Source organism: Erithacus rubecula, assembly GCF_903797595.1.
Source record: "Erithacus rubecula genome assembly, chromosome: 2".
NCBI classification, from domain to species: Eukaryota; Metazoa; Chordata; class Aves; order Passeriformes; family Muscicapidae; genus Erithacus; species Erithacus rubecula.
Window position 1 is genome coordinate 99,889,997 of NC_136685.1, and position 24,766 is coordinate 99,914,762.

At 41.8% G+C, this 24,766-nt stretch overlaps 1 protein-coding gene across 2 annotated transcripts in view; it reads left to right on the forward strand.

The window, feature by feature from the left end:
• Window positions 1–4,757: 4,757 nt before the first annotated feature.
• Window positions 4,758–24,766, forward strand: part of VPS54 (VPS54 subunit of GARP complex) — a 45,083-nt gene continuing 25,074 nt past the window's right edge. The window contains exons 1-9 of one of the 2 annotated variants that reach the window (XM_079324245.1): window positions 4,758–4,871; window positions 5,183–5,265; window positions 13,490–13,651; window positions 14,251–14,356; window positions 14,448–14,492; window positions 15,928–16,006; window positions 18,586–18,620; window positions 19,888–20,019; window positions 22,369–22,754. In XM_079324245.1, the coding sequence (XP_079180371.1) occupies window positions 19,894–20,019; window positions 22,369–22,754 (512 nt within the window). In that variant the 5' untranslated portion in view covers window positions 4,758–4,871; window positions 5,183–5,265; window positions 13,490–13,651; ... (3 more) ...; window positions 18,586–18,620; window positions 19,888–19,893. Of the gene's footprint in view, window positions 4,872–5,182; window positions 5,266–13,489; window positions 13,652–14,250; window positions 14,493–15,927; window positions 16,007–18,585; window positions 18,621–19,887; window positions 20,020–22,368; window positions 22,755–24,766 lie in introns of both variants that reach the window. The other variant, XM_079324244.1, reaches the window with a different exon arrangement.

Here is a 24,766-nt window from a genome sequence, read left to right on the forward strand (position 1 = left end):
CCTGCTTCAGGGTTTTAAAATGCAGAAAGGTGTGTGGTTTTCCTCTCAGCAGTATGTGTTTGATCCTACACTAGCTACAAGTGAACTTGGCTGTACCCTCTACCCACAGGTCTCACAACCTAGAACAGAGCAAAGTCTAAAAACATCTACAACTCAGGGCCTTTATCTCTGATCTTTAAAATAAAACCTATACTGAACCCTGTGGTATCTAGAATCAAATTCTTCTCTTTAAAAGTCACTAAGATGCCAGCCCTGCTCCCTTGGTACCAACATGGTCCACTTTTTCTGCACTTTTTTTTTTTTTCCCAACCATCACTTGCTTTGAAACTGCACATTTTGACTCACAAGTAATCTGAGAAACAAGAGCTTTTCACTTGCCTGAGGTGCTGCTTGGACCAGACTGTTTTCCAATTACACTTTTCTGAAATCATCCCACTAGAATTCCTGCTTTTGTGATGTTGGGGTGACCATGGCTGGATTCAAAGGGAGCAGTGCACATAACAAATCCAGCCTGGAAAGCTGACATAAGGAAAGCCAGAGCCCCCAGTGATTCAGGTATTCATGTACTCTATCAGAATAAACTGCTATCTGATAAAATGGGCTCACTCCAGATACAGAAGAAATAACTAAATTTTATGCAGCCTCTTTACTGGAGACTGAGAGAACCCAGAACTGTGTGAAATGCAGCCACATCTGCAGCATATCTTAGGTGCTGAGGAATGACTTGGAGCCAGGAGAAGCTCTGCTACCCTTGCAGACCTGGAGGAATACATGCAAGGGCATTCAGGAGCAACAGGAGAGACCTGGCATCCCAGTTTTATGGGTTGTCCTTATGATAATGTCTTGATGGAGTCTATTCAGAAACTGTCCTAGAAAGAGCCATGTGAGGTGGTGGCCCTTGAGGTGGGCCAGTCATGTCTTCTCTACAAAGGTCTGAACCAGCTAGCATTTGGTTGATATTATAAAAATAATCTTCAAAATTGTCATCTGTGTTAATTTTGAGAGCCAGTAATGTTGCCCTATAAAACTGCCATCCCATTCTGCATGTTCCTAAGCTCCTGTCTCAAAAGGTTTCTCATGGCACTGAGCACCACACTACACTTTAACAAGGCCTGGAAATATGTTCCCTGCTACTGACATGAAATATTCAGTCTTAATATCCCTTCACATCACTTGAGACAAGAAAGCAGAAACTCTCCATCTGCCTTTCTGCAGTGTTCATTATTTTACATATTTCTTTTATATCCCCTGCTTCTTCCAAGGAGAGCTTTTCCTCGAAGTTTGGTTGTTCCAATCATTGTTTAATGCTGCTCTTTTAGAGACAAGATTACCCACTACACTCAGGGTTCCTGGGGGACCTGCCCCTCTAATTACATTTAATCACTATTTTCCCTCACATTCCCTATGGATTGCAGTACCTTCTTCATTTTTTTACTAGCTGAGCAAAGGTTTTCTATGGAAAGCTGAAAGCTAGTGATACCAGGATCCTGTAAGCAAGGGCCTTCTAAAACACTATGACATCTCAAGAAAGGAGGCCAGGTATTCCTAGAGATGACCCAGCTTTCACAATAATTGTCTGCTAGTTCCGCCACTAAGCAGTAATCAGCATTTCCTTATTTTTTTAATGTCTATTCTATCTGAGAAAACATTGAGCTACTTTGTTCTTTTTACTGTTTATTTTCTACAGCACAAAACTCACTGTTTCCCATTTATTTTCCAGGAAGACTCCACTGAAGACTCCTGAGCTGGCATGAGTGTAGGAAAAAAAACCCCTGTCATATTTGTTTTGTAAGAATGCCAGTTTAATTCATATAGATGAGAAAGCAGCAGTAGAAAGATTTTCCTGGCTAAAGTTACTTGGGGTTGGAGAGCCTTTGTGGGACTATATCCTGTGTGCCCAGGGTAAGGGTGTTTGTTGGGCTGAGTCACGCTGCCCTGCAGAGCTGACGTGGCCCTTGGCAATCAGAAGGAAGCACAGATTACTGAAATGCTCCCATAAAAGCAGACTTTGTGGACATAAGCTCTACATGAGGAGGTAGACTGACAACAGATCAAATGAACTATGGTTGACTGACTCACAATTTCCTCACCTCACCAGTTCTGCTGGTGAAACGATGGCTGTTCTTACCCACAGAGCGTATTCAGGCTGTGCACACCTCAGTTCATGGGCCCAGCCACACCACATGCCTTGGGGAGCTTTGGTATGCTCTAAACCAGCCTTTCTTCCCAGATTCTCCAGAAATCACCCACTGAGTTTCCTACACTCTGGAGGAGAGGAGTTTTCTCAGGCTGGACTGGTGTTGTCACTGACACCACGGCATTTAGCAGAAAGGTGACAGTCAGAAAAGCAAGCAGCAGGAGGCAACCCCATGGCTGTCATCCTTTCCTTCTGATCCACAAAGATGATGCAGCTCTAGTTTATTTTTCCCAAGGGGAAGAGAGGGCTTTGCTGCTAATACAAAATGCAGCAGAACTGTAACAACATTTAGCTCAGAGATAATGTCAATGAAGCATAAGGTAGAAAATCAAACAGTTTGTTACTTTCCCTGCATGAGCGGATAACAAGACTCTTTTCATTGCAACTGGAAAACATTAAAGGTCATGGGAGGGTGCATGGCTCAAATGTCACTTTGAGGGTATGGCTTTCCCCTGCATCTCTGACACAATTAATCACTGGCTTTGAAAGTACCTCTCTGGTGCAAGAGAAACACAGACCCAACGTTTTCAGCTAGATCAGGGCTTCCTGGGCAAATGTCAACTGAGGGGTAAGCCAGCTCTACATAAAGGTCATCTCATGCTAAGCAAGTGATGCAACATTTCTTAAGGCTGCTCTGAGCAATTCACTGAGATGAACCTGGCAGGACAGCTCCCTGTCTCAGTGAAGATGCTGCAAGAACAGTGCTGTGAAGCTCAGCAGCTGAGCACTGAGGCCAGTCCTGCACAGCAGGCTTGGCTCTGGAGCAGTTTGCTGACCAGGACTGGACACATTGCAGCAGTGAGAGGATCAAGACATGATTCATACACGGGAGGCATGAAAAATTGTATCCATGCTGCAACACTCACCTTCAGCCTCAGGCTGACCCATCGGGCTAGAGGGGAAAATTGGTTTACCACTAAGCCTGCAGGAAGGGCTTTCCCCTCAAAACCAGCCTGTGCAGTTAATAGTCATGTACAGCTGCTTCTCTGCCGGGGATTCCCTTTCCTTTTGCCTTCTCTTCCCATCCCCTCCCATCTGTCTCTTTGCTAGTGGAAAGTGGTTATGTAGAATATTCTCAGGTCAGAAGGTCAGAGTACTGAAAGCAAACTGTGAACTCTGTTTGGGCAAACCCAAGCTTTCCAAATTGGTTATGAGTGGTTGCAGGAGCCATGGAGACACCCCCAGCCAGCTGGCAGCAGTGCTGATGCAGGAATACCATCCTCAACCCACATAGCTGAGGACTTTGTCTGGGTCAACAGCAAGTAACAAAGCAGAACCCCGAGGAGGACAGGGCTAACACCACATTCATCCTACAGTCTCTCCAATTTCCTTACCTTTATCCACATGACTAAATTCTGCCAACTCAGTCCTTCTGCACTCTGGATCAATACACAGCAATCAGTTTTACATTGTGTTTGTGATCTCTTTGCTCACTTTATTGCTGCTGTGTCATATTTTAGCAGACAGACAGACTCCCACTAACATGATCCCCAAGGGGAAAAAACCCCAGAAAAACCCCAAGCCACTATGTTTTGCCAATGAGGAGTGTCTGAGCACAGCAAAGGCTGTAAGGCACAAAGAGATTTCTGCCAGCTAGGGGAAAATATGCTATGAAAATATTGTGAGTGACATTTGCAGGTTGCTGGAGGGAAATCCCCATTGGCTTCCAAACAGGCATTTAATATTTAACATAGTTGTGTTTTTTGACTGCTTTGCTGTTCTAGCTTCCAATGAAGTCTGTTTGAGCTGTGGTAATATTAACTCCAGAAACCCAATGATGGAATTTTGAAGCATGAGAAGGTACATCTTTATTTTCCAAAACATGTCTATGAAAGGTATAATGGGTGGCCACTGAAGCCCACAGTTATGAAGTAATACTAAACTAGCCTTTCTTTCTGGAAGTGTCACGTTTTCTGCTCTTTAAACTCAACTTTTTAAAAGGGGAGCACTGGTCAGGTCAGACACATCTCTGAAGGAAACCACCAAGGAGTCACTGATCCTGGTGATACTCACTTGTGATTTATTGGCTGAGTCTGCCAAACAAGCTGTACGGAACGAAGCTCTGCCGACCTTGATCAAGGAGCAGAACAGCATTTTCGGCCCCGTCTGTCCGCGGCCAGCAGCAGACACAATCACAGTCTGTGAGCTGCAAGCCGTGCGACCCACGGCTTTCCACACTCGTGCCTTCGCACAGCCCACAGCCGCACGCGTGTTATTAAACACCGCCGGAATCGCTGCTGCTGATTAATCAGTTTTTCTGTGTTTCGTAGATTGGCACAGAATTGGTCGAGAATCCCAGCGTGTTTAAGGCAGGGTCAGGCATGAGGCTGCTACTGCCTCAGCGGCACCTAACGCGTCCCTCAGCAGCTTCTGCGGCCTGAGGGAGAACTGCAGCCCGAAACACAAACCTGAGCCAAAAGGCAGCGGAGCCCCGCAGGGGGCTCGGTGGAAGCGCCGCCGAATGCCCGAGCGGGCGAGCCCCAGCCCCGGGGGCGGCACGGCAGCGCGGCCCCTTCCGCCGGCGCGCCGCGGCTCCTCCCCCGGGCGGCGGCACAGGCGGGGCCTGGTTCCTCCCGCCGCCGCCCGGGCCCTTCCTGCGCCGCCCTGCGCGGGGGCACCGACGTGTCGCGGCGGAGGAGCCGCGCTAGGCCGCGCAGCCCGCCCGGCGCCGCAGGTACGGCGCGGGGGCCCGCCCGCCGCCGCCGGGGCTCTCCCGGGGAGCGGCCGCCAAAGTTTAATTTCCCCGGGCGCCCTTTGTGTGGGCGGCCCGGGCGGCCTGGGCCGGGCGGCGGAGCGGGGGGACGCCGGGGGAGGTGGGCGGGGGGGGCTGCCCGCGGCCCGCTTTCGCTCCTTCCCTGCAAATTCCCGTTCGGAATTTCCATGGTAACCCCGGTGGGCAGCGGGCGGTGCCGGCGGGAGGCGCGGGCGGGGTGCGGAGGTGTCGGCGTGCGGCCGGGCCTCCCTCATGCGGCCGCTGTCCCGCAGGTCCCCGCTGCATTCCCGACCATGCCACGGGGAGAGATATGACGACTGCCTGCGGGAGAGACTCCTGGCGTGTTCTCCGTAAGGTATGGCCGGCTCGGGAGCTAACGTTCAGAGCAAGTATTCCGTGTTTTCCTGTGGCGCATGGCAGCCGGGATGGGCTGGGATGTGGAGCGCTTGTTGGTTCCGTGAACCATGTAGGAATGCGGTGGTTCCTGGGTTTGTAGATGATCCTAAAACTGTGTGATGGGCAGATTAATTACTTGCGTTTCTTTAATTTCTCAAAGACGGTATGTGATGTTGAGAGAAATTCACCTGTGTGGTGTAAATTGCCTTCTGCGGTCCCAGCAGAAACTTTCCCCCTCCGACTGCCCAGTTTGGGCCTCAGTACGTTGCTGAGTCCCTTTTCCTTCTCCGTTTTTCTTATATTCTCTAAATATTTAGGATTTCTGTTACAGGACATAGAGTTATCACAGTCCAGTGTAAAAAGGTATAGCATGCCTATTTTAAAGTGTGTCAGAGTAATTACTGGGCTACAGATTTCTATGTATTTGGTGCTTTTAGTTTCTAGCATAGGTGGTGTATTGACTTTACTGTCTTACCTGTACTGATGAAGTCCTGAATGAGAAGTCCTATGGACTTGTGCAGCTGTTGCTGTACAGCCCTGTGAGAAATTGCTCTCTTACTTAAAAACCCAACTGCAGTACCTTAATTGTTGTAGTGGCTGCAGTAATTACTGTCGTGACCCGAGAGTCAGTGTGACTCTTCTGACAGACTTTGGCAGACAAAAGATCTTGAAATCCTTTGGGTGTTAGCTTGGTTTGCTTGTTGGTAGGAGAACAGTGCCTAAAATGGACTGATAGGAGACTCATGGCCATTCATGCAAAAGTCACTGGGCAACCTGACCAGTGAGGCCAGAAAGTTGCACAATGAGAAGCATCACTACCTCTCCCATCCTGTTGGCAGTAACAGGATCTATCCCACATCTCCCTCTGTCTTCAGCACCATCTTTCTCTCTAGTGGGAGTCTGGCATGTGTGCAGGAATCTTGCCTTCTTGACAAGCACAAACTTAACGTTGAACAAAGATATTGTGTGCCTGGAAAATGTCAGGAGCCACTAGAAGTGAGTGGAAAAGGCCAACTGCAGGCTTCTCTTTGGCAGTTTGTGCAGGAAGAGGTTGGGAAATGGAATCATGATCATGTAGGTATTGTTTCTTCTTTTGGGGCAGCAATTCTGTAAAGAAGCCACTTCTGCTTTCCTTCTCCAGAGTATGGGGAAAATGAGGAGGTGTGAGTCTTAAGAAGAGAGAAACCCCGTGAGCAACATAATATCCTTGCAGCTGAGAGGCTCACATTTTTTTTTGGTTTCCTTGTTTTTCCTTTCCTTCACACTTTGTTTATTCCTTGTCTTGTTTTATGAATGGAGCAGAAAGAGTAAGCAGGTGAGCATGAGTGTGGATGCTCTTTGTACATATTCATGGGGCCTCATACGAGTAAGTCCAAATCATATTTACCAGCAAATCTAGGATTTGTCTTCCTATTTTTAGCTTTTTGCACCTACCTCATGTAGGTGCTAGATTAAAAAAAAACTCCTGAATATTCTCTGCAGAAGGTAAAGAATTGTTAATGTGTTTCCCTCATACTCAAAACTGACAGGTCCATGTACTGATTAGAATTTCCAAAGTACTCGTACTTAGTGGCCTAAATATCCCAGCTTTTTCTCTATCAGTCTGGTTCTTAAATTTTATAAAAAGGGGCCATTTAGGATATGTGTGAAGGTGCGTTAGGGCTAGGTTATTAGAACTGGAGTAGCATATGTGGCACATTGCAATATGTTAGAGAGTTCCCATTATTTTTATACTGTTGCTGTAAGCAGCAGTGTTAAGACCTTCCTTTTGGTTTTTGGCATTCTAGGTGTAGCGTGACCATACTGGGTTTTATGCCATGGAATTATTTTATTATTTTTGTCAACAGAAGCTGTTTGAGGGATGAAAAGGAAGTGATGTGAATAGAGGTGATCTGTTTTATTTGATCTTCTGTTGGGCAGGTATGAATGCCACAAGGGCCAGCAACAAACACGGATGGCACGCTCTGTTGCTCACCAAGTTAAAGTTTGGATGGCCTTGTTTGCAGAGTACCTGCCCTGTAGAGGGACAGTGGACTGACATCCTGTGTCAGGACTTGATGTGAGGTGCAGTGGGCCTGCTTTTTGACAGTCTCTGGTTGCAGCTTTTTGCATGGTGTAAAACTGTGAAATATTTTTATTTGGCTCCCTCATAGCTACTTGCAATTCAGGACTTGGGTAAGGCTTCAGAAAGACAGGGTTCCCATGAAAATTCATATTTTTAGGAAGTTATTTTCTGGTGAACAAGTGGAGCCTAGCCCTGCTGAAGATGGCAAGTGGAGGGGCAGTATAGGGAATTGTGCTGTTGATGTAAATTGCCATGAGCATCTGTTGGACTCCTTTTGTCACATCAGGACCTCAGTGTTGGGATTTTTGCTGGTCCTGGTGCAGTTCTTCTGCCTTTTCTTCACGTGTCACAGCTCTGCAGTCTCTGCCTTTGACAGACTCATAGCAGGAATGCCTGCTGGAGCTCCTTGGTCTTTGTTCAGCTGTGTGGATCTCTCTGGAGCTCTGTAAGATGCTTGTATTTCACTGTTTTCCAAGGGGGGGTAATTCACACTCTAATGCTGATACCTGAAAGAAAGGGTACAGAGAGACTTAATTCTCATCTTGTGTGATAGTAACTTACCACAAGGCCTTTTCTGACATACATTTTTACTGCTTTGATGATTGTTTCTGAATGATTCTGACACCTCTGGTGTGGAAGAACTAGGTGCATAATGACCTAAATAGCTGTAGGGAGTCTGTTTCTCCAGCACAGAATCTGCTTTCTGGTTTCAAATTAGTGTTCAGCATTGGGAGGTTGGGTTCCCAGATGAGAGGAAGTGTATTTGCTACAGTGGATACATCACAAGTGTTTCATGTAATTTATTTGGTACCTGAATAAAAGCAAAATATTACTTTCCAGATAGCTTGCCTAAAAGGAGATAAATTGCTTTTCAGTTTTTGACAAAATGTTTACACTTGTGGATTATTTTAAGTAACAAGGCATTATTCAGTGATGGGACATTTTGGGGTAATTATTTTCAGAGGATCTTATTCTTGTGTTTGAAGAAGTGAAGCTCAGCTAATGCTTTTTTCTTTTTCCCTTTTTTTTTTTTTTTTTTTAATTTGTTGTTCATGTGGTTGCAGCTGGGAAGGGCAAAAAAACCCAGTTCAAAATGTGATATGAAAGTCAGATGTGTTTTATCCTGGCCATGTAGGTTACCCATGGTGCTTTGCAGTGGGGATGCAGCTGTTCTGTTCTTTCTTTGGAGTCACTGCTGTTTTTTCTTGCCTGTTTCCCTGTTTGAGGAGAGTGTTTTGAGATGGCCTTATGAAAGAGACAATTTAAGAGGAGGGTGGTGGCATTACTCTTTGGGCTATTCAAGTGCTTGCTTTTCCACAGTCCCCATTCTGCAGTTTGCTGGGAAAGTAGCACAGTCTGAGGAATTACAGAATCTGCTGGAGCATAACAGCATGTGTGGCTAAGCAGGGCTGATGGGAAATGCAGATAACTCATACATTGCTTCCTTGTTGGGTTGATTTCATCCCAGCAAAGGTAACCTGGATGGTCATCAGTCATGATAACTTTGCAGAGAAGGTACACCCTCAGTGTGGGAACATGGGATTTGGGATACTGTTGGGATGTGCAGACTGCAAACTCAAATACGTGTTTGTTTGCAAATGCACATACAGTTAGTTATGTTGATTAGGCTCTCAGAAAGGCCGGGCTCATATGGCCTCCTCTCTCAGCTGTGTGAAGAGGTTTCATGTTGGTGTGTGCTCCAAACATAGGTGGCTTGCCATGGGGACAAGCCACAGCTCTCCTGTGACTCTGGCCTTGTCCTTCCCCTGACAGTCATCACCTTCCTCCTCTGAAACCCCAGGGTAGAAGTAGGTGTTCAGAAAGAGCTTGGGTCAGCAGAACAGCTCCCCACAGCTTTAGCCTCTGTCTCTGAAACTGCTTAAATGTTTCTGCTCCAAGCTAACCTTGGCTCTCTTGCTGCAGCAAGGATGTCTATCTCAGGGCACCAGGGGCAAGCATGAGGAATTAACTGGTTGAAAAAAAAGTGAAAGCTTGTGCTGTGCAGTCTGGCTCTCATTGTCTTACAAAGGTGCTGTGTACTTTGCTCGTACCATGGTTTCCCTGTTACAGGGTGGAATCCTGCTGATTTAGCAAAAAGAGCTGTGTAAGAATACATAGGGAAAGCTCAACTTTTGAGGACAGAGTAAATATATTAGGCCAATAGCAATATGCCATTTATTAGCTGTTGAGGCCCTGGAAGAAGTCCCTTGTACATTTTTATCTTTTAGTTCTGTTTCAGGTACGCTTTTCTTTAAAAAGTGTCTTTGGTATTTATCATATCTTCTAGAAATGGTGCAATATCTTGCTTTAGCTTGACTTGTGCGTGGCTTCTGATAGTTTTCTATTCCAAAGCATGTTGGATAGCCAGAAGAGCACTTGAATGAAATGTTTTCCTTTCTCTCTGTTGTTGCCAAAGCCATGGCAAGTAGCAGGGACTTTAGCATGCCATTTGTGTTGACAGAGAAACTTCTGCCTTACCTTTTGAGATGCAGAGCATGCCCCTTGAAAAGTGCCTGCTGGTGTCTGAGTGTGACTTGTGGACAGTGAGGAATACTTGAGGGAAAGCTTGCTCAGTGATATATGTTCAGTTGGAGCCCTGGGGACTCTTCCCACTGAGAGCTGAGTGTCTCTTCTTAGGTTTCACTATTTTTGAAGCCAAAATAAAATTTGGAGAGCAGATTCGATGAAAGATATTAGAAAAACAAAGCATGTGAATAACCAGAATTTGGGAAGGAAGTTTCTGAAGAACTTTTGTACAAGTCCTCATACTCAGAAAAACAAGCACATCCTGCAGAGTTACAACCACCCCGTGCAATTACTTCTGAGTAATACGCTTTGTTGTTTGTTGTGCTCTCTTCCAGCAGCTGAAACCTCGGGTGTGAAACTCAAGAGTCACAGGGTAGTCATCTCAGAAATAACCTCATGTGATTAGTGCCTTGCTAGCTCACAGAGCTGCTGTTCTGCTGACTGTGCAGTATCCACGTGTGTGGCTCTTACTCTCATCACCGCAGTATTTTGTTCCATGCTGTGTTGTACAGCTGTGTCATACTGCACTTGCTGAGCATATTACTGAACAAGGATGTTTTTTAAAGAGGAGGCTGTAAGCTGGAGTACAATTCTTTGTGTGCTCAAACTGTAGGAATACTGTCAGTTCAGATCATCAAAGTTATTTTCATTGTTGCCACGGCTGATTTAGTTTAACTTCAGCAGTATTAAGTCATTGACAGTGTAATTTAATATAATCTTTTCAAATAAGGAAATTAATACAGTGTGTACAAAATAGATGTAGTATGTTGAAGGCATGTTGCAAAGAGAACCATAATCCTGGGTTCCAGGTTCCATCACTACTCTTTGTCTAACCTCTAAATGTTTATTTTAATTATTAATTTATTTTAAATTAATTTAATTATTTTAATTGCATTAGTTTAATACACATTGCTAGACAAAATGTGAGTAAATTATGGTGGTTACTGGAGAGAACATAGTTATCTAACCCATTTTAATTGTATATAATGTAAACACTGATGTCATAAAGTTACACAGTCACATATTCTTACTACAGCCATATGCTACTCTAAGTCAGAGACTCACCATTTCATAATGCACTCTGCACAGCTCATGCAGCTAACTGGATTTACCTGCCTGTCATTCTGCACAGTTAGTACAGTTAACTGCATTTATCTGTCTTTCACTTGCATGGAAAATTGAATGAGTTAAAATACTCTGCAGAAGTTTTGTTCTGTGTTAACACTGAGTTTCATTTTTTTTGTATGTTTAAATCAGCAAATTTGTAAATTATTGGGTATTTAAATATATTTATTTAGGGGCTAGTTATAGGTTCATTTGTCTATAAAATGTTTAGTAGTGGAGCACAAGGAGCTGCTGTTCTGTTAGTGAACAGATTAAAAGTTTTTAATTGTGGATAAGGTTAGTGTACAGAGATTAGTGTAGGCCAGTATTTTTGCCTTTATATGGGCTTGGCACAAATTCTTTTGTAATGTGGATTTAATTCAGGTACTCTTGTCGAGTTTTCTTTATCTTTCTGAAGTTATACTTTGTTGGCCAATTTAAGGACTGCATTTTGAGGAATGCCTGGTTTTGGGCAGTGCAAAGATGATTTTTTTTTTCCTGTGCAGATGTGGTTCACTGGAGTTAATTATCCATAAGGTCCTGACTTTTGAGGGTACTAGAATAGCTGCTAGCTATGAATAATTTAGTACAGCATCAGATTGCGTGCCAATTAAGAGGGCCTCTGCCTATGAAGCCTTATATCTTGTTAAAATCCACTCAACAATTGAAGGTTACTGCTTGCACTGGTGTTTTATTGTACTCTTTTCATTCTATTTTAAGATTTGTCAGTGAATATTTTATGGTGATAAGTAATGAAAATATCTGTGCAAGAGTAGGTAAAGCTTGTTTTTGAAATGCTGAGGTGTTGAGCTACTCTTCAGTCTTCTTAAATTGTCTTTTAAATTTGTTCTAAATCTTTGACTAGCATCACACAGATAGCATTTTCTCCACTCGGATTTATGTAGTTGAGACAATTCTTTTAGATCACACTTCATTGAAGGAAGGGAGAAAGACTTAATGAAAGGCTTGCAGGAGTTACAGTATTTCAGTGCTTCCTACAAATTGCCCTAGTTGCACGTACATCTGACTAGAGCAGACTCTGGCTCATATTACAGAGGCTTTTTCAGAAGAAAAACTGCACATATAGCACTTTGAAGCAGTTCCAAGTGCAGATAAATTTACTGCATGCCTTTAGGAGACTTGGTCATGGCTACATAGCACTGGATGTGTTTTTTAAGAATGCTAAAATGGTAAGTGTTTTGTCATCATATACTAGATTTTTCACAAAACCACCCCAAAACATTTGGGAAGAGTTTAATGAAGAAGTCACTTTGGAAATTTCAAGAGAAGAACATAAAAATATGAAAATGCAATAAAAGTAGTAGAGAAAAAGGGTTTTGTGGGGCTTTTGGGGGAGAGAGATTAATACTTTATGATATTTATGGAAGATCTGTCAGATGTCTGGAAAAGTTTTTTGTCTGACTACTTCTGACTGTTCCCATTCTCTGTCTGCTAGTTATATTTTTCTTAAAAGGTGCTACTTCATTGGGATGCTCTGAACATCTTTTAGAATTGTTTTGTATGACACTTTCAACTTCAATTAGAAAGTAGAACCTTTTCTTTTTCATTTCCAAATGAGATTTGTAATATATGTGATGCTGCTGGAAGCCAGCACGGTGAGATGCAGTCATCCCTTGGTGCCTGCTTTAGCACCTGAAGATAGAATTGGCCTTTCATCTTTTTGTGCTCCTTCACAGGGTAGTGAGTAATTTAAGTGTCCATTAAGGGTTAGTAGTTAAATGCTAAGATCTTGCTAGATGTGTTTAATTTCTCCTTAAAGGTGAGGATCCAGGTGGATCCCTTTGAACAGGCACTCCTTGAGCTGTTCAGTTTTAATAAGCTCTCAAACCTCTAATAGTTGTGCAGTGTACTATGTCTGATACTTTGATGGAAATGCAGTTTTGTTTACAGATGGAAAGAACTCATTAAGTTCAGCCCTGGTGTAAAATTTTTAAGACCATTTATTTTCAAATTGGGATCTTGAAATTGAACTGAAAATTAGTGGGACTTGGCTTACTCTGGAGCTTTTTGATCTATGATTTGTCTTCTGTGTGCAAATACATTATGGTGAAACAAACTATACTTTACTAGGCAGCCATAAAAGTTGAATTGTCAGTTTTCCTGATTGAAGTACAAGGTTTCCTGATATTTGAGAGGAAATTCTAATGTGAATGTGTGCACTGTGGCTGCAATAGTTATGGCAAGAAAAGAAGAAGTGCCTGAAAGTCTTGCTTTTTTTTCCTAATGTAATATTTTATTGGTGCTGTGCACAGGAACAGGCTATCCTCCAAACCTACAAGTGTGTGAGGAGCAGACTATGAAGTTACATTCTGCTTTTTATTTTTGTGTTTAAAATAAACTTTCTTCCATTGTTGAAATGTGTCAGTTGAAGTATTGCAGTTAAAAGCAATTCTGGACTGTCATTGTTTTGATACAGTTTTTCCCCAGAGCTTTATTAAAGCCTTGATATCTATTGTTTCCTATTTAGCTTTTATCAAGTGGTGATTTTATGCAATGGCATCAAGCCACAGTTCTTCACCAGTGCCTCAGTCAAACAGCAGTGATGCTTTCTTTAAAAAAGAAGTGGATGCCACGAAACGCTTTCGCCCTGTGCAGTCCCTGCCAGATGTGTGTCCCAAGGAACCCACAGGTAATGCTGGTGTGCAGGGAGAGGGACAAAGCAGTTTGCTGAACCACTGCCAGCTATCCAGTCAGTATTTCTTGTGTACTGGGTGTAGAGTAGTAAGCCATAGTCTTATTTCCAAGCATGCTGTGATTCTTTTTTGTACTAAGTCTCTGGTGTTGTTATTAAACCAGATTTTGGTCACGGTTTCAGCTGTTGTGTTGCACTAAAGCTTAGTTTACACAAAGGAGTAGGTGGAATGGGTTCTGAAGAATTATGACATACAGTGCTAACAAATTGCAGCTGTCATTCTGATCAAGATCAGAAATATGTTAGAAATATGTTTGTGGTTGGAATTTTTTCTCTTCAGTAGAAGCTAATGGTGAGCTGAATCTATTTAATGAGTGTCAATACAGCCCTTCTGTGTTCAAAACTTGAGTTGGTTAATCTCATAGAAGAAAGGCAAGGTGAAGTGTTGCAGAAGGAGAACATGATCTGTTGTTTGCATAGATAATTCTAATCCAGTATGTAATTGATAAAATATGGTTTGCTTAAGAACCACATTTTAGAAAAAGCTACTGCTTTGTTTCTCAACCTAACAAACTGTCTTGTCTTTTGTGCTGCAGGCAATCCCAATAACTTACATGACAGCCCATCTCTAGTTGTGGATCAGCAAAGATGGACTATTTATCATTCCAAAGTCAATCTCCCAGCAGCACTAAATGATCCTAGGTTAGCAAAAAGGGAATCTGATTTCTTTACAAAAACATGGGGAGTGGACTTTGTGGACACTGAAGTCACGCCTTCATTCTACCTCCCACAGATCACCAAGGAACATTTTGCATTATACCAACAGGAAATCACTCCGGTAAGAACCCCCAGTTAGGTGCACACAGTCCTAAGGACCAGAAGGAGATCGTTTTAATTAGATTGTCCCTGCTAGTAGCCCATTGTACAGTTAGCTGGTAATTAATTTGCTTTTTCGGTGGTGTTGGGTCCATTAGACATTTCTGGTTTTATAATTGCAGAACCCATTGTGTGGAAAATGCTCTCTGAATTGTCCTGAGGCAATTTCATGGTATTTTTAACTTCTGTTTCTGAGTACTGAGCTCTGCACCAGGGCTCGCAGTTCATATTTGTTCTTTCTGGATGTTAATATTTTTTTTTCCTGTAAGGATTGTTTAAGGATTGGGGTCTACAATGCAACATAGCATTCTCAGACCTTTGGATCTAGTGACTGTATTCTGCAAGGGTTGGAGATGTTTTTTAGGAATCTTCAGTCTAAACATTGAAACGTTTATACAGGAACTTCTTAAACTATAAAGAGGCCTATTATCTTGGTGATTTCTTTTGTAACAGGGAAGTGTAAGCTACAGCTAAGGACGCCAGGACCAGTAGGAGACTTCTACAATCTCTTAAAAATACAAGTGTCATTAAGTATGTAGTAGTCTTTTTTTTTTTTTTTTTTTTAATGAAAGATCATGTAGAAGTCTCCTGCTGTTTTCTGCTTCCTTGGTTTGTAACTTCCTTTTTTTTTTTGCTGGTTCAGAATTAGCTGCAGGAAGAGTTACATGTGCAATTATAGTTAAAGACTGTGGAGGGGCATTGTATATAACTAAAATAAAACAGAGCTATTGACCTCAACTCACATATTCAGCATTTTAAATGTTTTAATATTTCATTCTTTAAAATTAGTATTTCATGCAGTGACTGCTAAGTGAAAGAAGATTTTGGAACTGAGCTGTTATGTAGCATCTAGTAGAAATCTAGTTAACACTGGTGTTCTTTAGAAACTCAATTTTTCACCACTGTTATCTGTAGTGATGGTTAAAATTTGAAAATCTTCATGATGAAACAAGATATGTGGTTTCAGCAGGGTATTTGTTAGTAATATGTGCAAATAATTTCTACTTTATCAAATTTGATTTAGCAATGAAAAAGGATTCTTTGTGTGATTTCTGAATTAGTCAGCAAATAAGTGTTTGTGTATGTAATTACACTTGATCTGTTTCTGTATCATTATGTAGAGAAGTTATTACACCTCGTCAGTAACTTCTGTGCTCATTTTCTCTTGAGATGTAAAGATACAGGAAAAAACAACACATCCACTCTAGGCTGAAGTTTTTGGTACCTTTCACCTGGACAAACTTTGTCTGAGCTTGTAAGAGGAAGAAAATGCTGTGAACTTGCCAGAATTACTTTGCATAATTTAGTTGTGTTTCATTGAGTGTTTTGCTTCAGATGAAAAAAATCTTGTATTTTAAGCATCAGAATAATTCTTTAATATATTTTCTCTTCCACAGAGAGAGAAGGTTCATGAAAGGTGCAAGAATATTGGTACTCCTAAAGATACCTTTGACAGGACACTATTACACACTCATGGTATAGTCAAAGCCTCCTTCAGTCATTAAAAAGTGTTTGTCTTTTTCAATATGTTATAACATCAGTAGGAAATGTTACGAATGTTACTCATCATTGATTCTATAATGCATTAATTGTCTCTGTTACTTGCTTGAGATCTTCATGTACAATAGTAGCTGATGGTTTCTTTGAAACAATAATTGAAAACCTAGACATGGTAGGCTGAGAAGTATTCATGACTGCTGACATTTTATAGGTCAAAACATTAGTGATACCTGCTTTTAAACTGTTTCTTGACATGTTTGGATTCATGGCAGGTCATTGTGGCTCTGGCCGTGTTTTTATTTTAAGATCAGTTGAAACTGTTGCATCAAATTTGTATCACCTGTTGGCTTCTCAGTGAAGAACTGCAGTGCCATTCCTGTTTCTCTGCCATGAGTCACGTCATGGCTGAGATGGGAAATGATATCTCAAGATGATCTAGTCTAGACCATCTGCTCTAGCCAGGGCCACCTATGGGAGGACAGTGTCCAGTTGGGTTGTGAATCTCACAGATGGAAATTACACAATCTGGGCAACCTGTTTCAGTGTTTTACCACCCTTGCAGCAGTAAAAATACTTCCTTGTGTTGGAGTGAAATCTTTCATGTATCAGTTTCTGCCCATGGCCTCTGTCCTGGCACTGGGCACCACTGAGGAAAATCAGCTTTGTGTTCTTTGCACTCCCCATCAGATCTTTAAGCACATTGACCTCCTCTGGGCTTTTCCAGTCTAAACAGTCTCTCCTCCTTGTTCTTAATCATCTTTGTGGCTCTTGCCATGATTCACTCCAGTATGTCTAGGTCCACCTTGTGCTGGGGAGCTCAAACCTGCACATGAAGGCTGAAATTCAGGACTTCATGGAATTAGTTCAGCTAATAGGAAACTAGACAGGAAAGCAGGCAAGAGGCAAAATACAAAAAAATAAAGACAAATAAAAGGAAAAGAAACACTCATAAATTGGAGAAAGTTTTTAGTATTTATTTTAATTTACTTTCTCAAAAATGTTAGTATAAAAGGGTTCATTTATCAATCATTGTTTGATAAGTCTTATCTATATCAATGTCTACAGGTAATACAGCAAAAAGCATTCAGTAGTTGACTCCTTCTGATCAAATTGTTTCAGTTGACTTTGTTCTTCCTCTGTTCAAAAGGAAACTCTTCTGCACTTTTTCTCTGTATTGCTGTTACTTTGGAATAGCTGTTCCAGAATGACTCTGTCTGTGCTGCATACTGCAAAATCAAAGTGCCTTCTTCACTCTTAGTTTAATCCATTTTAAAGAGTCTGAATGTTTTTAAAAAGAAAAAATTACTGTCACCAAACTAACTGGGAGCTCCTTGCATAGCTGGACAGTTTCTAGTAGAAGCATCATTTGGTAAACTGAAGCTTGATTTTCTATAAATTCTGCTGTGTCCTGTCTTCCTTGAACTCCATCCCATAAGATTTGGCCTTCTACTCCTGTAAGAATTGGTCTGTCCAAAGGCTGAAGACAGCAGGATGATTTCAAGGTTGCCTTTTGTACTTTGATACAAATGAAGTACAAACCAAAGAGAGCAGTATGGCATCTGATGCTGAGGTAGCACTTGCCATGTTTGTCAGAGTTGAGCTGACTGTCCAGCAGATATATGGGCTTGTTGCTTTTAAATTCCTCAACATTTTTGTGCTCCATTGTGCCCCCTCTTCATAATGCCCACTAAAGTAATGAGTAGGGGTGGGACAGGGGATTTTAGCTGAACCTCAAAAGTCTGAATTTGCCTTTTCTTCAAGTTCTGCTGGGATACAATGAATTAATTCTCTTCCCAGCTCAACTCTCTCGCCCTCTTGCAATTGTCAGGTCAGCATACTCCATGGGAATTAGTGCTGCTGTGCTGCTTGCTCAGTGCTTGGGACTCTGGCCTGAGCCCTTGTTCATCCTTCTTGCCAGTCTTTGTGCATCCAATCTCCAAGTGCTGTGCAAAAGTGATTGTATGGGCAGCTTCAGTCCGAAGCATTAAAACTGGGGTGATGTTAGAAGGACCTTTTACTGGCCCTTGCCAGAGCACTAATGAATGTGGAGTGCTAAGTAGATTGCTTTGTATGACTAACACTGACACTGCCAAAGTGCAAGCTCCTTTGAGTAGTCTGAGCATGAGACCTGAACTGCAAAGGACAAAAGAGCACTTCAAGGAATCAGAATATCTCAGCTTGGCAGGGACTTCAGAAGGCCTTTGCTGCAACTGCCATCTCAAAGCCAATTCAGCTGTGAGGTCAGGCCAAGCCATTCAAAGATTTTCCAAGAAAAATAGAAATATCCAGAAAATATCTACAAATATATATCGAGAAAATCTCCAAAGTACCCAGCCCTTTTGGACAGCCTGCTCCAATGCTTGATTGTCCTCATGTTGTCAAGGTTCTCCTCATGTTCAGTTAGAAAGTTTCATTTCAGTTGGTAAGCCTGTTCCCTCTCTGTGAGGAATATTATATCCTTGTCTTGAAAACTTCCTCATGTAATGCATTTGTTCAAGGAAATTGTTTCCCATTGTTTGCTCTTGAATGACTACCTGTGTTTTGTTTAATTTTAGATAAATCCAGGACAGATCTGGAACAAGTACCTAAGGTATGGCTTCTGTGCACTCTGAGCTGTTGCAAGGCCTTCTCACATAGAGTGTTGGATATATGCATGTTCTCTGTACTTTGTAGAAATCTTGTCCTTGCTGATGATGTGGGTTGATTCTCAGGAGGATATGTAGCACTCAGAGTTTAAAGACAAAGGATGATTTTGCTTTTTTTTTTTTTCTTCTTGTTTTCATAGTCTCAGTTTTTCTATTAAAGTGTAATACCATTATTTTTTTCTTCTTTAAATAAATGGAATTAAGACTTCAGAGTTGAGCAGAATTAGCCAGTCTAGGAGGAAGGTAAAAACTGAAGAGTTTGAGAAAAGCTTGAATATTGCCTAGTGTACAACTCAGCATTAGGTTTGAATCAGTGATCAGAGCTCTCTTGCATATAAACATGGAGCATACATGATGTGGGTTTTTGTGTCAGGTTGACAAAAGACACAGCTCCAGATTCTGTTTTAGTTCAAATAATTGTTTATAGGTACAGTAAGAAATCAGAGTATTAATATGGGTCAGCATCTCTGTGCCAGTGGTGTAGGCTGCAACTTGAGTGGCTGTCACTGCTGTGTTTAAAGTCCAGGAAGCAAGAATGCTTGAGTCCGGTGTGGTGTGCAGTCTGTGTTGAACCTTTTAGAATTGCACTTCATAAATAAAAGGAAGAGGGTCCTACTGCTTGCCTGGAAGCTCAAGGTTTTGTCAAGTATGAATAATGTTACCAGAGAGAATTTTAGATTAATAGTTCTCCAGGAGGTGTGGTTAATGTTACATGTTACTGACTCTGCAGGGTTGCTACATCCTGCCTAAAGGATGTCTGCTTGAGGCTCTTGTTCCCTCTCAGGGAACACTTGCTGTACCCTGACAGCTGGCTGGATCATCAGCCTCCTTGGAGCTGTGGCCCCAGGAATGAGCAGATCAGCACCAGCAGGATGCCCTTGTTAGTGAAGAAGCTTTGCTCAGATCCTTGAGAGGGCCCACCTGTGCTTCAAAGCTGCCTACATTTGCACACTCAGGGTGTTTAGGTCATCTCAGGTGGTTGGATACATACGTAGTTTTGAAGCTGTGACTTCCACTTTCAGGAAGATAAGACTTTTAAAATACATTGATTGTAAGGTCTGGAATGAATTTGTTTGCCTGGATAAATTTAAGATGTGGAATTCAAAATCAATGAATAAGATCTCTGTTAGCTTAATGACACAGTGTTTAACCTGGGACAAAAAATATAGGGGTGAGTGAGGCACATTTATTTCTTTTGTTTTTCTGTTTCAGATTTTTATGAAACCAGATTTTGCCTTGGAAGATTCCTTAACATTTAATGCCGTTTTACCATGGTCTCATTTTAGTACCGCTGGTGGAAAAGGAAATCGTGATGCAGCTTCCTCCAAGTTACTTCAAGAAAAGGTACAACTTTGACACAAGTTGTGGTTATCCATCAGTGCTGGTGGATACTGCAAAGGAACTCCATGGCTGCTGCTGTGTGGTGTTTCTTGAGACATCATTGTGAGCTTTGGTATCTCTCATTTTACATCTGGTTGCAGATTGTTAGTAAATCATGCAGGAAACATCCTACTGAAAGAGAATTTTTTTCCCTGCTCAGTAAATCTATTGAATCTGGGAAAAAAGAATCTGTGTATGATGTAACAACGGGCTCTTCATGACAGCTGTGACTAACTGAAACAGATATATATGGAGAACTTCAGAGGTGTGGAGTAGTTTTCTTGGGGAGGAAGAGCAGTTCTGTGAGAAGGGAAAGCTGGATTGCACAGATTGTACACTGTGTGAGACTGTTATTTGCCAGCATCTCAGGAAAATTTCAGATTCAAGACACTGTGGTTTCTGTGCTAAGAGCAATACATGATGTTTGTGTTTTGGGAGATTCCTTCTACTTTTTTTGTTGTCTGCATTGATCTGTTTTTCGCATTTCACAAAGGAGAACATGAAAGCAGAGCTGTTTCTTGTGTATTGGAAATGGAAGTGTTTTCTTGGTTGTTTTTATCTTTTTTTTGCTATATATGTAGTAATACTATAAAAAAATGTCATCACGAGTCATCTTTACAGTAGAAATACCCACAAAATGCTTTTAGAAAATCTGAGTAATTTTGAAGTCTGTGAGGTACATTAAGAAAAAATAACCTGAGATTGTCTGGGAGGTGTTTGCAAATTTCTGGGAATTAGTCTTCCTGCTCTCTGCAGGAAGAAGAGACAGGCTCTGCTGGAGGCTAACTCAAAGGTTCATTAGGTTGTCCTCTACACCTAAAATTAGGGGAGGGTTTCTTTGGAGTTTTTTGGGGCAGTTGCTGTCTGAAGATGAAAAAGCAATGTCTGGCAAAGCTGTGAACTTCCCAAAATGGGCCTGGCAGCAGCAGGATGGACACTTAGAAAGAACTTGTGTTGAAGCAGACCCAGAGCCCTCACTGATGCAGAGGAGTGAAAACACTACTTCATATGACTGAAATGAGCCCTTTTTTTTTGTTTTTTGTTTTTCTTTTTAAAGCTTCTGAACTGCATGAGGTTTACACTTACCACATGTAAATATGCACCCTGCTGCCATAATTGTCTGTAGCTCCAGGCACCATTTTCCAACAGGATTTCAGGATTTTGAAAACCTTGTCTTAAGCAGATCTGCTTAAAGCCTTTTGGAGTGCTGTTGATCTACTTCAAAAATTTCCTCATTATGTTCTCATATGTCCCATGTGTTGCCCTACATTGGGACTGTAAGATCTTTGAGGCAGATGCTGTTTGCTCTGTTTTTTCTACCTTGTTTAGCAAAGTGAAGGGACCTGGGGAATTTGGTTGGTACAATCACAGAAATAATGGTTTGTAATAGCCCTTTCCCTGATCATTGTGTCAGAATCTGTCTTGGCTTTCCCTGTGGCGAGGCATGTCAGAGCTGGTTGGTGGAGGATGCTTCTGATTAAATTAGATGTGAACAAAATAGGTGGGTTTGCATATTGTATAAATCTCTAGTGTATCCATAGTAATCAGTATGAAAATGCTTCCTAGAAGGAAAAGTTCTCCAGCTGATTTCCTTTCCATCTCTGGTTGGCCCTTTGGAATTCAACAGGAGGTTTGTATGCTTGGCACCTCTGAGAAACCAGGTCATCTGAATATTAATATGATAATTGGTAACTGTTGGACAGAGAATTTAAATTTCAGGTTCTGAACATGTAGGTGTACTCTGTCTCTGAGAATCCCACAGTGCCAGCACACAGGAAATAGGCTTAGTACTAATTCCAGCTGGTTGGCAGAAGTACACCTGCAGCCAGAGATACCCTGGAGATTTTTCTATAAAAAAAGTACTACAGCTTTTTAAATAAGCACAGCCATTCCAGTAGGGTGTGATCAAGTATAGTGGCTGCACATTTAGCAGCTTCAGTGAACCAAATTTCATAGCATATCTGCATGTATATACTGTTACATACAAGCAAGTATCCAGAGCTGTCTCCTGGTTATTGTCCGTATTCTGTAGCCACTGTGCAACCATGTGGTACAAAACTTGAAGTATTCTGGATTAATTTGCTTTACTAACTTTTTATTTTCAAGAAAGAAAGGCATCAAATCAGCTTTCCCACAGTGATTTTGATTTAATTTCAAAAAAAGTTATTAAACCACAACAGCAAAGGGATTTAACTTTTATTAGCAAAAGTTCCTTGTGATACAATGAGACAAACTGAAAGTGTATTTGCATGGTGATAAAGCTTCCAGGTCATAACAATAACATTGGGTTTTCCTCTTCCCTCCTCTTCCCAGCTGAGCCATTATCTGGACATCGTGGAAGTAAATATTGCTCATCAGATTTCTCTCCGCTCAGAAGCATTTTTTCATGCAATGACCTCTCAGCATGAGTTGCAGGACTACCTCAGGAAAACCTCCCAGGCTGTAAAATTGCTTAGAGAGAAAATAGCTAAAATTGATAAAGTAATGTGTGAAGGATCACTTCGAGTTTTAAGACTGTCACTCACCAGAAATAACTGTATAAAAGCATACAATAAGCTGAAACTAATGGCTACTGTACACCAAACACAGCCCACAGTGCAGTTGCTGCTCTCCACTTCGGAGTATGTCGGAGCTTTGGACTTAATAGCAACAACACAAGAGGTGTTACAGCAAGAGCTTCAAGGTATTCACAGTTTCCGGTAGGTAACCATGCAGGAAATACATAAAATGCAAGCAGAGCTGGAATGTGTTGAGAGAATTATGTTGGCTGAAGGGATTTGTTCTACCTTTGTTCATTCATTCATTCTTAGAGGACCTAATACAGAAGGTGTAAAATCTAAGTGTGGCATAAGCAGTGTTACTAATGTCTTTGCCAGAGATGGGGCTTTTGGGTTTTTTTGTTGTTTTTTTTTTTGAGTAGGATGAGCTTTTGACATCTAAATGCTTTGTCCTCTGTTCTGGTTAAGAGATGTTTTAGGGGTGCAGAGATGAGAGCAAAGCTGTGGCTGGACTTTAGCTGAGAGGTGTTTTCCATGTGGGGGTCTGCAATCCTTCTGCAGGCAGCATTTAGGGATGGATAGGAGTATTAATGCAGTAGAATCCTTCTAGCTGATATAAAATAAGCTATGATAAGACCTAGATAGTTTAAAAGTGGTGCATGCAAAAAGTGGTGCATGCCAGTGTGGCATGATGCTGGCAGAAGCAGTGTGTGGTTAAATCAGCTCCAAGGCTTGTGTCAGCCAGCTGTGGAGCTGTGTGCTAAGTTTTCTAAGTTGGTGGTGGGTGAGGGGTGGTTTGTTTAGAGGTTGTGTGGTTCCAGCAGCCCAGTGGTTGACAGCTTGTATAATGGAAGCATGGTTACTGTTCAGACTGCAACATGAATGCTCAGAACTTTATATAGTTACTGTTCTTGTCCCTCTCTTCTGTTGAGTTCCTAGCACCCCTTCTTGCTAGTTTGGAAAAACACTCAAATTTTATGTAGAAAAGATCTCATGAAAAAGTACTAGAAAATCAGTGCAGTTTGTCCTCTTTAGTGTTCCTGCTATCAGCCATAGATTCTGGTGCACAGCCCTTCACTGAGTCACCTTTGTAGTGACCTTGGTGACAAGTCTGTAAGGCCCTGTGACAGCATCACTCAGAACCAGCTGTATTTTGCAGCTGGGTAACCTGTGTGCTCTGTCAGCAGAGAGTGCTGTTCTGTTAACTGTGCTGATGTGTTAACTGACTTAAAAATCTGTGAAAACACTTTCTGCCTCATTTTCATAGTCATTGTTGGGGTGATGGAGATACCGTGATTTTGTTTGATTGTGGGGAGGTTGGTTTGGTTTTTTTGTTTTGTTCTGTTGGTGTTTTTCCACAGGTATGCTGCCAAACCACACTTTTGTAGTATTTTGCACAGTAAAACACAGATGCATGGGAAAACAGTTCTGATTTGTGTATTTTAAAAGAAGTTTTACCCTGCAGTCATCATTTTACATAATATGAGTTGTCATATTCATTGAAGGGATCTGATGTGTGAGTAGTACCTGTTTAGAGATAATTGCCAAGGTGTTTTGCTGGAGTGTGAATTAAGGTTTGACTTGTTCCTGAATGTTTCGGGTTGGAGGGATTTTTGTGGCTGCTAGGAACTGGAACTCTTGGACAAAGTGGTGAGGTCAGGTGCTGGGAGCTGTTGGATGTTTCCATAGCTGGGGTTTGAGAGGACAGGTTTTGGTGGGTTTCAGTGCAGTTCAGCACAGCTACAGAAATAAAGTTCCAAGGAGCATCTTCATGCTTACATCAGTAAGAGCCTTTGTTTTATATCTCCTAGTCCTGCTGTCAGTTTTGCAACTCCAGTTATAGGTAATCTTTAAGGTATTTTCCTGTTGTGTTTGTTCTGAAATGCCCATGGTGCAACTGGCTTGGATTTTCTACAGGCTATTTTTGCTTAAATCAGATATTTGAAATATATCTGCCTTGTCCATTCCAATAAATTATCAAACAACAATTTCAAAAGCAGGTACATCCCTCGTCATCTTGAAATTAAAATAAATAAATAAATCTGCTCCACTCAGATCCAGCAAAGTTCATGGACTTCAGCTCAGTGCTGGCCATGTGGGTTTCTGCAAGGAGGAGAAATCATAAGCTGTGACAGCAAAGGATCCAGCTACACCAGCACAGAATGAAAGCCATGTTCATCCCTTCCATTTTGTATCTAGGCATATGTAAAATA